General features: G+C 41.7%; 1 protein-coding gene across 1 annotated transcript; it reads right to left on the bottom strand.

Moving 5' to 3' along the window:
• Positions 1-234: 234 nt before the first annotated feature.
• LOC134477553 (uncharacterized) lies at positions 235-12,659 on the bottom strand. The gene is made up of 6 exons (XM_063255655.1): positions 12,552-12,659; positions 10,355-10,414; positions 8,433-8,573; positions 7,538-8,044; positions 5,536-5,646; positions 235-1,069 (listed from the first exon to the last, which is right to left on the bottom strand). The coding sequence occupies exons 4-6, from the start codon at positions 8,030-8,032 to the stop codon at positions 1,034-1,036; spliced, it is 642 nt and encodes a 213-aa protein (XP_063111725.1). The 5' UTR covers positions 8,033-8,044; positions 8,433-8,573; positions 10,355-10,414; positions 12,552-12,659; the 3' UTR covers positions 235-1,033.
• Positions 12,660-12,937: the final 278 nt, after the last annotated feature.

Raw genomic sequence — 12,937 nt, 5'->3', positions numbered from 1 at the left:
ATCAATTTTCTAAAATCTTTTCATTACTGTTAAAAGATAAACCACATCTCTAGCTGAAATGAGCTTGAAAATCAGCTAACAAAATAAAAACCTGCTATGGATGGACAGACTAGTATTTTGTTTCCCCTTTATTTTTGCACATAAAGACAAAAGAATAATCAAATGAAGTGAAATCAGAGAAGGGGAAAGCAGTAAATTCTGTAACAAACACCTCTCTAACACCTGCAGTTTCTTAAAGAACAAAGAATATTTTTATTAAATTAAGAATATTACAACAGCAAATTGTTACAGCACATTTTCCAAATGGGCGCTCTGTGACACAGCACATGTTCCTTCTGTGGATGGTTTCTTTAGACCAGAAAGTCAACTAGCGCTGTCAAAGCCTTGAGCACAGCAGCACAAGGTCTGTGCTGATGGAGGTGCCTCAGGCCTTTGCCAGACACACATGACACAGCCCATGACAGGCCCGTGAAGGATGGCCAGGCCCTCAGAAGCCAGTCCAAGTGGGTAACAGGCCCTGCTGCTCTTGTGTCTCAGCCGCTGACAGCCATCCATTCCGAGGAAGCATCAAGGCCACGTGAGCCACAGACACAGCCATAAGAGCAAGCACCAGGAGACCTGGAAATGCTGGAGGCTGCATCACTGCAGGACCAGTTTCAACCAGTATCCCCTGGGTCCCTGTGGGAAGGGTGGCATTTCCACTTGAAGAGAAACCAGAGTTTCTGCCCAACTCCACACACGTTGGTCAGTGAGCAAACACAAGTAAATTCTGCCCACAAGGAGGCAGCACGAGCTGCCATCACTGATGCAGTGCCTGCCAGCTGCTGCAAAGCTCCCAGGAAGGGAAGGCTCCCAGGCAGCCTGGCATCTTGCTGCCAAATTCCTCAGCAGAAGAGCTGAGGAGAAGGCAAAGGGGTGGGGAGGGCTGTGTCAGGGTGGCTGGAAACCTCAGGATGGGGGACTCATTAAAATGCTAACAAAGCCTGGGGATCAAAAAAGGGGCAGTGCTGGAGAAAGGGGAACTGGAGTACATTCAGATTTCTTGAATCTTTCTGTGGTTCTGCTGCACCTAAAGGATAAAATAGGAATTATTTAGTCTCTACCCTTCACAAAGTAGTTCATTTTGAAAAACTCTCTGAATATAACTAAGAAAATTTAAAAGCACTCACTACGTCCTTAAATTGATTCACACACACAGATTATAAAATGTCTCACCACTATTGTCAATTTTATTTTTTTGGTCTTTTTGAGACAGTATACTGCTATCTAGTTCACGCTGTCCTTAAACTGTCAGTGATCCTCCTGCCTCAGCCTCCTGAGTGCAGGGATTGCAGGCAAGTGCCTCCAGGCAGAGCTATTATCAATTGGAAAATTCTGTTGCTGATAATAGAGCATGTTGAGCACAGTTATTGTATGGTCCTTTAATTATCCAAATCCAAGCAGAAATAGATCCCTAATCTGAGCCATCAATACTAATTTCTACTATGAAAGTGCCATTATAGTTCACACTTGGTAATTCAAATCATGTTCTGAAAAAAGCAATGCTTTACGTATGTTTTATATTTCCAGAGTTGACAACCGAATAAATGTAATGCATGCGCTGCTAGGCCTGGATCCCTAGTGCAGAGGTCTGTAAACTGCAGATGGTGAGGGGAGAAGAAATAAGGAAAAAAGACTGGCAGAAAGAAAAACAAAGAGAAGCTGTTCCCATGTATATCTAGTGTTTTATTAAATATGTTAATTCTATTTTTAAATCAAGGTGTGGAACAGAACTTCCCTTACAGGGTTACCACCTTTTCTTATGGCTTTTTCAGCATTACAGGGCATATGCGGTACTGACCCATCTAAAAGATAAAGGACTTGAGAACTGAAGATGTCCCAGACATTGCAACACTCAGGAACATGCTACTTAACCAGGATAATGACTGTGTATTCATAAGAAGCAAACACTCTTTCCACCCCTTACCTGAGCCTCATGAAGGCACTCTAATAACCTCACTCTCAGGTTATTTCTCTACCGTGCTGGGCTGAAACAAGGGATACATTTGCCCTGGAAGAGGTATTCAGCTTATGGTCCAAGCCTTAGTGCCCACAATTCTCTTTATTACCCAGGACCACTGGCAACTTCATTGACAGGAGCAACCCTCTGATACTGCTCACTTCAACAAAAGAAATACAAATGAAGGAGGCCTTGGGCCAGGGAAACACTGAAGCATTTACATTCAGTCCACTTGCCACTGAGGCAGCCCAGATTCCCAAGCTGAATCTGCTGAGCTCCATAACTTTGCATAGGGGAACAGCTTCTGGGGTCAGCTTCTCAGCTCTGACACACATCCAAGCACAGGATGGAAGACTGAGCTTGCTTTTTGTCCTGCAAAGCTTCCATCAACATAAAGCACCACTGCTGTGTGTGTCTAAGCCAGGCCAACCCATCAGGGCTTGGGCTTAACAGAAGAAAGGGGAAGGAAAGGAAAAGAGGAGAGCAAAGAAGGGGAAGGAGGAGGAGGATGAGATCAAGAGAAGAAGAATTAGAGACTCTCCTCAAGGTGCTGCTCCTAAATAGCAAGGAAAAATGTGTTAGAGTTTTCTGTACCGCTAGATCAAGTTACAGCTTTTCCCTAAATTTAGGGGGAAATTATGTAAAGGATAGTTAGATTTTACTCCTTTATTTTTCCATCAAATTTCAGAAAAACTAAAATCATTGTCTAAATAAGAAAGTTTTTAACATTCCACAACACAGTTAACTAAACTTCAATGTATGTGTGGTATAAACTAAAGATTAAATAATAGCATGTACCTGCACATAGTGCATATTAAAATGTAAAGATTTCAGAAGAAGAGATCTCCCAACAGCTAGGCACTGGAAAGATGCGAGATTCCCCCAGCAGACAAATGGATGAAGATAATGTGGTGTCTATTCACAGTGGGTTTTCTTCAGTACTAAAGCTGGACAAATGCACCCCATTTAAAGGAAAATGGAGGAACCTTGAGACCATAACGCTATGTGAAGTAAGATAGACACAAAAAATTCAGTACGGGTCCCTTTATCTTTCACAAGAATTCCAACTATGTATGATTTGAAGAGTCAAATAAGACAAACATCAAGTAGACAGGAAGAGCATTAAGAAAACAGGTGTCAGGGGGGTAACACTGAAAGTGATCAAGATACATGATATATACCTGCTGATTCGCCATGTATTGCAAACATCACTAATGACAAATAAAATGAAAATGAAAACCGTACATAGTTATCTCAGTTAGTTATCTCGTTGGTCAGACAAAATGTCCAACAGCAAAAATTAAGGAGATAAAGTTTTATTTAGCTCACAGTTTGTAGAGATTTCACTCCAAAATCTGCAGGCTCCAAATCAGGGTGGCACTTGGCCCAGGGGCAACATCTGCTCAGAGCAGGGAAAACAGCAAAAGCAAGAAGAGCACAAGGGGAGAAGCAAGGCTCTTTTCCTCCCTGATGCTGTCTGCAGGCTGCATGTCGGAGGGCAGGTGCAGCACGCACAGCCCCAACCCCAGCACTAGACAGTGATCCTGTCAGAAACTGTACATTTAGCTGCCTCCAAAAAGCCCAGTCCTCACAACACATGAGACATGGAGGGGTCATGCAGACACAAACCGTAACCATAGTCTAGTGGATAATTCAGTGTCACCTTAGTAAATATTACTAAAGGTCAATACCAGAGATACAAAAACAGATAAGACCCTTGAAACCTAAAAAGTAGACTGAAAATACATAGACATGCCTGTACCATGCAGCACCCACTGCTTCCAGGCTGACCTTTCCACATGTCAAAGTGTTTCCTAATGTTCTTGGAGGTCGACGTCAGTGTAGTAAACCAAGAAAACATTCTTTTCAGGTCTAGGTTTCACTACTACATATAACACATAGAGTTCTAAGAAGAAAAATGTTCTCAAACTATAAACTCAGTCCCTGACTCTGAATCATAAACGCCACCAAGAGTCAGAAAAGAAAACAAGTGATCAGGCAAGGGTTTAGCCAGTTCACTACCATATCCAGAAGAACCGCTTAAGGTGGCTTGTGCACAGACAGAATTATCAGACACAAAAATGGAAAATTGCTTATACAACTTAAATTCATGTAACCAATTAAAAGTCAAACTGCTATAATACATATGCTATTAAAATTTCATACCTTATTTTGGAATTTCACAATCAACACTGCAAATTTTTTAAAATGTTAGCTAACATTACTGTCAAGCAAAAACTTAAGCTTAACAATGTGGTGAGAATACTGAAAAAAAAAGCCTCTACTTTTACTTAATAGTCTTTAGGGTATAATTATATTTGTATTTAGTTCTATGCTCCTTGGTGAACCTAGGTGTTTCACGCTAGGAACAGAAAATGTGGGTGGTAAAACAGTTGGATAAGATTTTGTTTTTATAGAAATTTCACAAGAAGTTACAAATAAGGACTAACAATAATATTTTGGTTCTGTTAAAGTAAATAATAAAATGATGTTCATTGCAATTAAGAAATGCGCCAGTGTTAAATGCTGATAATGCCATTTTAACACTTATTTTTTTCTTTCTTGTTAAACAAATTGGCTTCAGATATAAAAGTGCTAGCACTTTAGATAATTGGTTATGTAAACTTAATTATTTTATTTTATTTTTGATACCAGAGATTAAACTGGTGACCGTGTGCTTGCTGGGCAGGCACTTAGGCTACTCAGTTAAACCTAAAATTAACGTTTTACTGATCAGTGGTGACAACACTCATCTCAAACACTTTGTAATCAGAACTAGGCAACAGAGAACACACACTTCTTAGCATCAGTTGTGCTAAGCACATCAGGCTTTTCATTTTAACAACACTGACATGAATAATTTTATCAAAGAAAAATGATCATTCATCAGTTTTCCACAGATCTTGCAAAAGGTCAGATTGAATATCATAATCCACGTCTTTCCTTTTCGTTACATTTCATGCCATCCATGGAAAATGAGGATTAATCCCACGCTACGTGCTTCCTTCATTTAAAAAGAGAGGAGGAATCTCCTGTGTCACCGGGTTGCTGTACTGGATTAACAGTCATCCAGGCCACACTGCACCCTGGGCACGCGTGTTTTCATGTCCTGACGCCTCCTCCCTCCTGACAGGACTCAGGGCATGAGCCAGCCCTTCTGGATCACAGCTGCATCCCTGGTGCTGACAGCCTCTGGGACACAGCCGCTGCTCAGTGGGTGTCAGTGGCTCAGGGACTCCGAATAGGGATCTGAGAGTGAAATGAAGCCTTTTTTTCTGTGACAGTGCTGGAACCTTGCTGCAAGAATGCCTGAGCCAACAGGATGGAACTCCTATCAAGCCATAGCTAAGACTGTGGAATAAATGTACCCCATTCAGGGTTGCAGGTAAAACACACACACAGATGAGGAAAACCGGTTGTCACCTGGAAATGTTGCCTTAACTCCAAAATAACAAAGTGGTCTTATGAAATAACCTACAGGAGAAACCAGCCTCCCTTCACCATTCATACTGAGGAGAAATGAAACGGGCTCTTACTCTGTGGGATGCAGGGTGCTGATCCGGTCTAAAGGGGGCGTCCTTCCTTTTCCATCCAAAAAGCCACCCAGGCACCTGACCTGTGTTTCCTCCATGGTCTTCAGAGAGCAGCTGAAAGATTATTTAAATCCAAACAAATACTGTCAATACAAGGAAATGTATTCACTTTGAGATTTCAGATATTAATAAACCATGCTTTCCATCCAATTTCTACTAAAGGTTTCTGCCTGTGGAAGGAGCTGTTTAGAACAATTAGAACCCATCCTAAGTGCAGAATCCAATAAAATGGTAGGTACTGCTATATCTCAACATGTCAGTATCCTCACGTGACACCTGATTTACATGCTGCAAAGTATTTAAACCACTAAAATATTAAAACATCCTACAACTGCACAAGTTGACTTCTTCAGTGTAGAGTGAAATGAGTGTACTTTCAAACAATTGAGAAAATTATATGAAAGAAGTTACAAATAGTACAAAGTAACAGTTTTGTATGATGACACTATTTTTGCTATCATTACATTCAGGACAGTAAACTGAATAAATGTTACAAGAGCCAAGCAGTCATTCCAATAAACAAACTATGCCAAAACATCCCACACCACTCCCAGCTGGCAATCACTGCTCTAATTCGGCTGGGATTCATTTTGGTCCCGGTGAAGGTGTAGCCCAATTCTATTTTCTTCCATGGGGACAGTTTGCTGATATCATTTCTGAGATCAGCTATCTTTTCCTCATTAAAGGAAACTAGTTTGCTTAGGGGTTCATTTGAAATGTGTGCATGTTCCCTGCCCCCGTCTTCTGAATCCATCCTCTCCTTCACTGATCTCAGCAGCACTGCACTGCTCTGCAGCTCTCTTTGCTCTCTGGCCTGCAAGTCCCTCCTCACTGTGCCCCTCTCATACCATTTTCTCAGCTATGATGCAGAATTTACTCAGGCACTTGCAGGCCTACATTTCACCAGCGCCACGGCTCTTCTGAGGAGCGATCTTGCAGAGGCTGCACCTCAGCTGGTCAGAAAGGGTGAGCAGTTACTCAGGTACTCAAGGCAGATGCTGCATTTGAGGAATTTGAAGCACACTACACACAGTGAGGCTGACTAGAGAGAATTCCTTTGTGTTTTAAACCCACATCTTAAAAGAATATGTGGTTTAGGATTCCATTAAGATTTCATGGTAACTTTGCATTTTCTTAAGAACATAGAAACTGGCCAGGACAGCAGGAGGCTAGAGTCCCAGCCAGTCAGCAGTGGCTGAGGCAGGGGAATTGCTTGCACCCAGTCGTTCAGGGCCATCTTGGGCAACACAGAGAGGCCCTATCTCCTGGCAAAGAGGAAATGATATGTAGAATGCACCCCTAACATCAATCCATGAAACCAAGGGACAGTACAATATATGCCTGTTTGCAAAGCCCACTCCTGTGTAGGGAACCCAGTTATTTTCCAAAGAATTTACTTTTCCATTTTTTCATGTTGGAAAGAGCAAATATGAAATGAGAAATTGTTGTGAAGATTTTTTTGACAACATACTTTCTTCTCCAAAAGATATTACTGATGGTAGCCAAAATACAAGCTCATTATTTCTTACCCAAAACACTTAGGACAAAAAATCTTCAATTTTACATTAGATTTTTTGAAGTATTTTAGTAGACTTTACTGGTTAGCATTCCTGATCCAAAAATCCAAAAATCTATAAAATCAGGCCTCTAGATTTGGAAGCAATTTGAATTTGAATAAACAGAAAATGAAAAAATAATTAAATCATGAGTTACTCGTAAATAACTTTGCTCAAATTGGTAGGATGATTAAAAAGTTATTATCCTACTCAAAATATTTCAAAATATCCCCTAATGTGAGGAATACACATTGAGATGCCGCATAGGAAGCTTTATATGAAGCAAATGTCTCTAAATGCACACGTGGACTGTGCTCTTCCAGGCCACTATCAATTGAAAATGTCTCAGTCCCTCAGCTTTGCACCACAATTCTGCACCCAGAATTTACCTGTTCTTTGTTGCGCCTTACATCCTCCAAACCAAGGCCCCTCTCATTCAGTGAATTCCATCCTGGTTGTTCTTGTAGGAGCATTTTGCCAAATCTCCTGTAATAATTCAGTTGGTATAGTTTCCTCTCTTGGTCTGATTTGGTATCAACCAAAGAAGATACGCTGGGCATCGTGGGAGCTGAAGTGTGCTTGACGCCTCTCTTTACATCACCTTCAGCTCTAGAGCATGGTTCTGTCTTCACCACTTGCTGCCTGGCTGCTTGTTTCGAGGCCATGATTTCCAGGATTTTATTATATTTTTTGGTGAGGATGCGGTGTTCCTTGGTCTTTTTGCTCAGGTCAGCTAACAGGCGTTCTTTTTCTGCAGTGCAGTGCTGTAGCTGCCTTGCAAAGTCCTCGGCATCCTGGGTGGAGGAGGGATGCTCTTTTTCTCCCAGGCCTGTTTGCTCTCCCTTGTGAACTGTTGGTACACTTCTCTCCCTCTCTTCATCCATATGGTCCTCTGGCTGTAAGGCAGAAGTATTACGTGATCAAGGTTATATACTTTTAAGTCTGAAGCCCTGCAGCAGAAATTCACATACTGTCACCAAGGGCCACAGCGGGTCCAAGGCTGTGTCTCTCAATACAGCTCTATGGAAACACAGCCCTGTGCTCTGGTTCACACCTCACAGCGCAAGAGCTTTTCTCTGTCACAGATGATAAGGCTTGCACAGCTCAGAATCCCATACTGTGCAGCAGAGTGTGTGTGGAGCGCAATGCACCTGGACACCAACCACAACACTACTGAGGGAACCACAGGGAAATGCCAGCTCTCATAGCTGCCCACTTCCCATTGTGCTATCCACTGACCATGATGTGTTACCTGAGTCCTAGCTATCTTCAAGACAGCCTTACCTCTGTGATTGCCCTCCGTTGACATAATTCCTCCTGATATTTATTCCAGAGCTTGGCTATATTTTGTTGGTGTAAGTTCTGTAAAACTGCAACGTCCTTCTGATGGGGCTCAAGGTCTTCTTTTCATGCCTCTTCAAGTTTCTTAGGAGTTAATCACAAAATTAACCACATTTATGATCCACGCATTTACCTGCACTTTTTAATTTAGTGTTGTCCAAATCTACATTTTTAAAATTATTTCTCTAATACTATTAACTCTGAAAAGCACTGACACAAAGTCGACAGAGAAGCACAATTCTGAAAGAATTTACTTCCTCTTTCTTATACCTCAAAAGACGTGTTGTGCCTAGGTTTGGTATTGCACAAGATAATGGCAGGACTCTGCAATGCTGAGGCAGGAAGATCACCAATTCCATCCCAGCCTGGGGAACTTACTGAGACCCTGTCTCAAAATAGAAAGTCGGGGAGTGTGGCTCAGTGTGCAGGTTCCAGGTCCAATGCTCAGTACCAGATGTGAAAATCACGTTTCTGCTTTTTCTGAAGGGACCTCCACAAGAAGCCTTATAATAAAAGATGAGCCAAAGTATCTTTGCCTAGGCATCTATAACCATGCCCTCGCTCCTCTCTGACTAACATGTTTCTGCACAGCAAGGGGCAATTTGTACCTATCTTGCTGCCTCTACTATCCACTTGCTCAGCCTCTGCTGCTGGCCTCAAGGGAACTTCCAACCTGTGAACTACAATGCCTTCCTTCCAAAATGGAGGTGACCCATGCCTCCCTGGGACCCTGGATCTTGACAGGAATTGCAATGGAAGCTGCATCCTCCTATCCCTGTCCACTGTGTCCTTTGGACCCTGGTCTTCTTCTGGACCTGTGCTTCTTGACACCAGAATGCTTAACTCTTCCTTCAGTCCTGTAGGAGACCTCCTGCTCCTTCAAGTAAACCTCCCCTTACTTAGTGGGAGATGGCATTTTCCCCTGTAACCAAGAACCCTAATCTGCAGATAGCTGCCCTCTCTGAGATGACCAGTCAGACTTATTTGCAATCCTATGCGTTCCTGTGCCAGCCTTTCCAACTGAAACCGTAAAGCAGTCCTACAAGGTAACTCTTAGAGGTTTCCTCCACAAACGGAATAGGAAAGGGGAAGTCATTTGCCCAAACTAGCAAACAGTAAACAGTAAGGTCAGGATTTCACTAAGGTCTCACTGGAGAATTTAACCCACAGTAGAATTATAATAATAGCAAACCCAAAACCCAGAAATGCTACAGCTGAACAAAACTTCAAAACTAAAAACCATTCATGAGATGTGATATATATGATTTTCTTAAAAGAGATAACTGACAGAAACAAGCAAAATTCTACCACTAAAGTAGAACAATTACTCCTACGAATTACATTTCTAGTTTATTTTGCCACTATCATGAACCCTAAAATCTGGTAACCTCACTGAACTTGGAATTCTGTTTTAATGAAGGCAACTTCATGATCTACAAGATAGACTCATGAAAGAAGTTTACTTAGTTATTTTGGAAGCAGATATTTGAATGTATTTATTTTACCTCTTTTTAATCATGGAGATTGAATCCAAGACCTCATCTATGCTAATCAGTTTTGCCAGCAGTGATCCACATGCTCAGGTTTTTTTGAGACAAGTTCTCATGAAGTTGCGCAAAATGACCTTAAATTTCCATTCTCCAACCTTAGCATCGTAAACAGCTGCTTTTGAGGGTGGGAGCAAATGGGAAGATCATTTTACATAATTACTCCCCATAAGGAATAAAGAGAACTCAAAACTGATAAATCCTGGATGTCTTAAGGTATAGAAGACCTTACATCACTGAAACCTGGGCTGATTTAGGCCTTTTACTGTACAGATGCTACAGGCGCAGCCAGCACTGGCGATCACCCATCCCACTCACCTGGATGATGCACCGCAGCCTGCAGATTTCTCCTCCATCAGAGCTCTGTGCTCCCTGGGCCTTAGGAGTTCCAAAACAGAGAAGGAGAAAAGAGTTGCACCAATTGTCTTGGAAAACTAGAGGTCACAGACTTTATTAATAGCTACTTTTCGAAAAGGATGCAATTGCCACTTTCTGATTCATGAATGCCAAGCACCTTTCACAGAAACCCAGTGCCCTACAGAGTGATAGGAAAACAATTACAGATGCCACATCAGAGAAGGAGCTCACTAACTGGAGAGCAACTGTTTTACACAATAGCTCCAGTTAGGATAGAAAAAAGCGGACTATTTTACTTTGCATAACAAATTATAAACAAGATAAACAAGCTGCTTTCTAAAGCAAAATTTCCAAAATTCCTAAACCTTTCCACAATATAGATTAGAAGCTTCCTACCTGTAGCTCAGCATAAAAGAACTCCAGGTTGGACAAGAAAATAACACAACCTCCTTATTCTTGCCATTCTAGAATTTCTCTTTGAACACTCCTAAATGGAAACCTAGTAAGTGTATAGGGAGGGGTTCCCAGCATGAAGTCCTCTTTCAATTCACGTGGCCACTGTGTTATTTTCAAGCCAGGATAATTAACATTATCATCTCAAGCATTGATCACATCTTTGTGGTGAGAACACTCAAAGTTTTTTGGTCAAGCTACTTAGACAAACATAATGTATTAGCATCTATAATCTCTCACTTGACCAGAGAACCCTAGAATTGATGCTAACTGACTACAAATTGGTACACATTGATCAAACTCCTATTCTCCCTTCCCACTGCCCACCCAAGCCTCTAGCAAGCACTCATCTATTTTCTATACTTTTAATTGGGAACACATTAATGAGACAAATGCTGCCCTTAAGAGAGCTGAAAAACTAACCAGAGCACTTGGAGGAACACAGGGTTGGGAGTTAAGAGCCGCGAATTTGAATCCGAGCTTAATCACTGGTTCAATGGGTAATGACTTGTAGCTTCATAATCTGCATAGAGACTCAATAAATACATCACATAGCTATCTAAAATGATCTAATGTAACATATGTAGGGATAGTTTAGGTGGCAACTCTTAGGAAAATACAAATGTTGACTGCTTTGATGATTTCCTAGAATAGTAAGCCCGCTAAAAACTGCAGGCTACGTGTTTTTGGAATTTACACTGCAAGATATGCCTGTCATTCAAAGGCATTCAAGATGTTTCAGGCAAACATAGCAAAGCCCAGACAGAAGTATTCCTGAAAATCTCTCCCTAAGGAAAGTTTTCTACAATGTGTTCTCAGATGTTGAGAATCACCTAGGAATATTTCCTTGTTTGAAAATAGTTTCTAAGCCCCTCCATCACAGTCTCCTAAGGCTGGACATGAGATCTAGAATGGTTTCAAATTCTCCAAGTTATTCTTTCAGCAAAAGTCAAGAGTCACAGCTATTTCATGATAAACGGAACAGATGCCTACTCTGTTTTTAGCCTTGAGGTGTGAAAGAAGCAGGTGATAGGAGTTGGTAAGACTGGCCTCTTCAGAACTCAATTCCATTTATAAAAGGTAGACATGAATCACTTGACTTATATACTTCGGTTGTTTTACTTTCTTGTGGCAATGAATGGAAATCCAACCTAAGGGACTACCAGGTTATTCCAAGGCTCCTGTCTACTAACAATTCCAGGGTACATAAATCTGGTATGAATGATAACAGGCATTCCTTGGAAGAAAGTTTAGACATCTAATAGGAAGTATTTCATTCCTAAGACTTAAAACACAAAACAGTTTAGTATGGTTGTGATCTCCTTTGCCAGATTTTCATTTTATCCTCTGTAGAGTTAAGAAAACTTCAGGCATACAAAGGGCCTCGGAGTCCTGGTGTCCCCCACCAGAGAATCTTAGGAATCTCTAGGGGAAAGGGACCCCTCAAATCAGATCCTCAAAATGGATTTGTGGCTTCACAGTTTTTGAAATATTTTCTCCAAATATTTTACAGAAAAGGAAATGAAGCCAAGCTAGAAAAGCAACCAAAATCAATTTGCCCCTGGCTGAATCAGAAGTGCAATGCATAGTTTCTAATTCCTAGTCCCGAAGGTTCTCTGACCAGAGTGCCTCATGCATCACTTCCTGGTAAGCATCACTCTTTTGACTCACTCCTGGACTTTTAAACGCATCCAGATTGTCCCACCTGGGCAACACGTCTCCAATGGCCAACTTCAGACTGAAGTCTTGTGACCTCCTTGGAGAAGGTGTTCAACTCCTGCTGCATGGAAAGGAGGTCTCCAAAGTCCATGGCCGAGCTAGAGAAGCATGGTTTCTAATTCCTAGTCCCAGAGGTTCTCTGGCCAAAATTGCTTCATGCATCACTTCCTGGTCAGCACCACTCTTTTGACTCATTTCTGGATTTTAAATGCATCCAAATTGACCCACCTGGGCAACACGTCTCCAATGGCCAACTTCAGACAGCAGTCTTGTGACCTCCTTGGAGAAGGTGTTCAACTCCTGCTGCATGGAAAGCAGGTCTCCAAAGTCCATGGCCTCTGTACACATTGCTGAAGCTCCATGATGGAAAGC

Source organism: Cavia porcellus, unplaced genomic scaffold, assembly GCF_034190915.1.
Source record: "Cavia porcellus strain 051 isolate PalLab524CR breed Dunkin Hartley unplaced genomic scaffold, mCavPor4.1 scaffold_9, whole genome shotgun sequence".
Taxonomy (NCBI): Eukaryota; Metazoa; Chordata; class Mammalia; order Rodentia; family Caviidae; genus Cavia; species Cavia porcellus.
This window is presented reverse-complemented; position numbering and strand designations above follow the sequence as displayed.

Bases quoted from the DNA above. Each gene is read 5' to 3' on its own strand.
- LOC134477553 (XM_063255655.1), bottom strand. From the start codon at position 8,032: ATGGATGAAGAGAGGGAGAGAAGTGTACCAACAGTTCACAAGGGAGAG. The intron at 5,647-7,537 runs GTAAATTCTGGG...ATAATCTTTCAG, and splicing joins TAAGGCGCAACAAAGAACAG to CTGCTCTCTGAAGACCATGG. The intron at 1,070-5,535 runs GTAAGAGCCCGT...TTTATCCTTTAG, and splicing joins AGCACCCTGCATCCCACAGA to GTGCAGCAGAACCACAGAAA.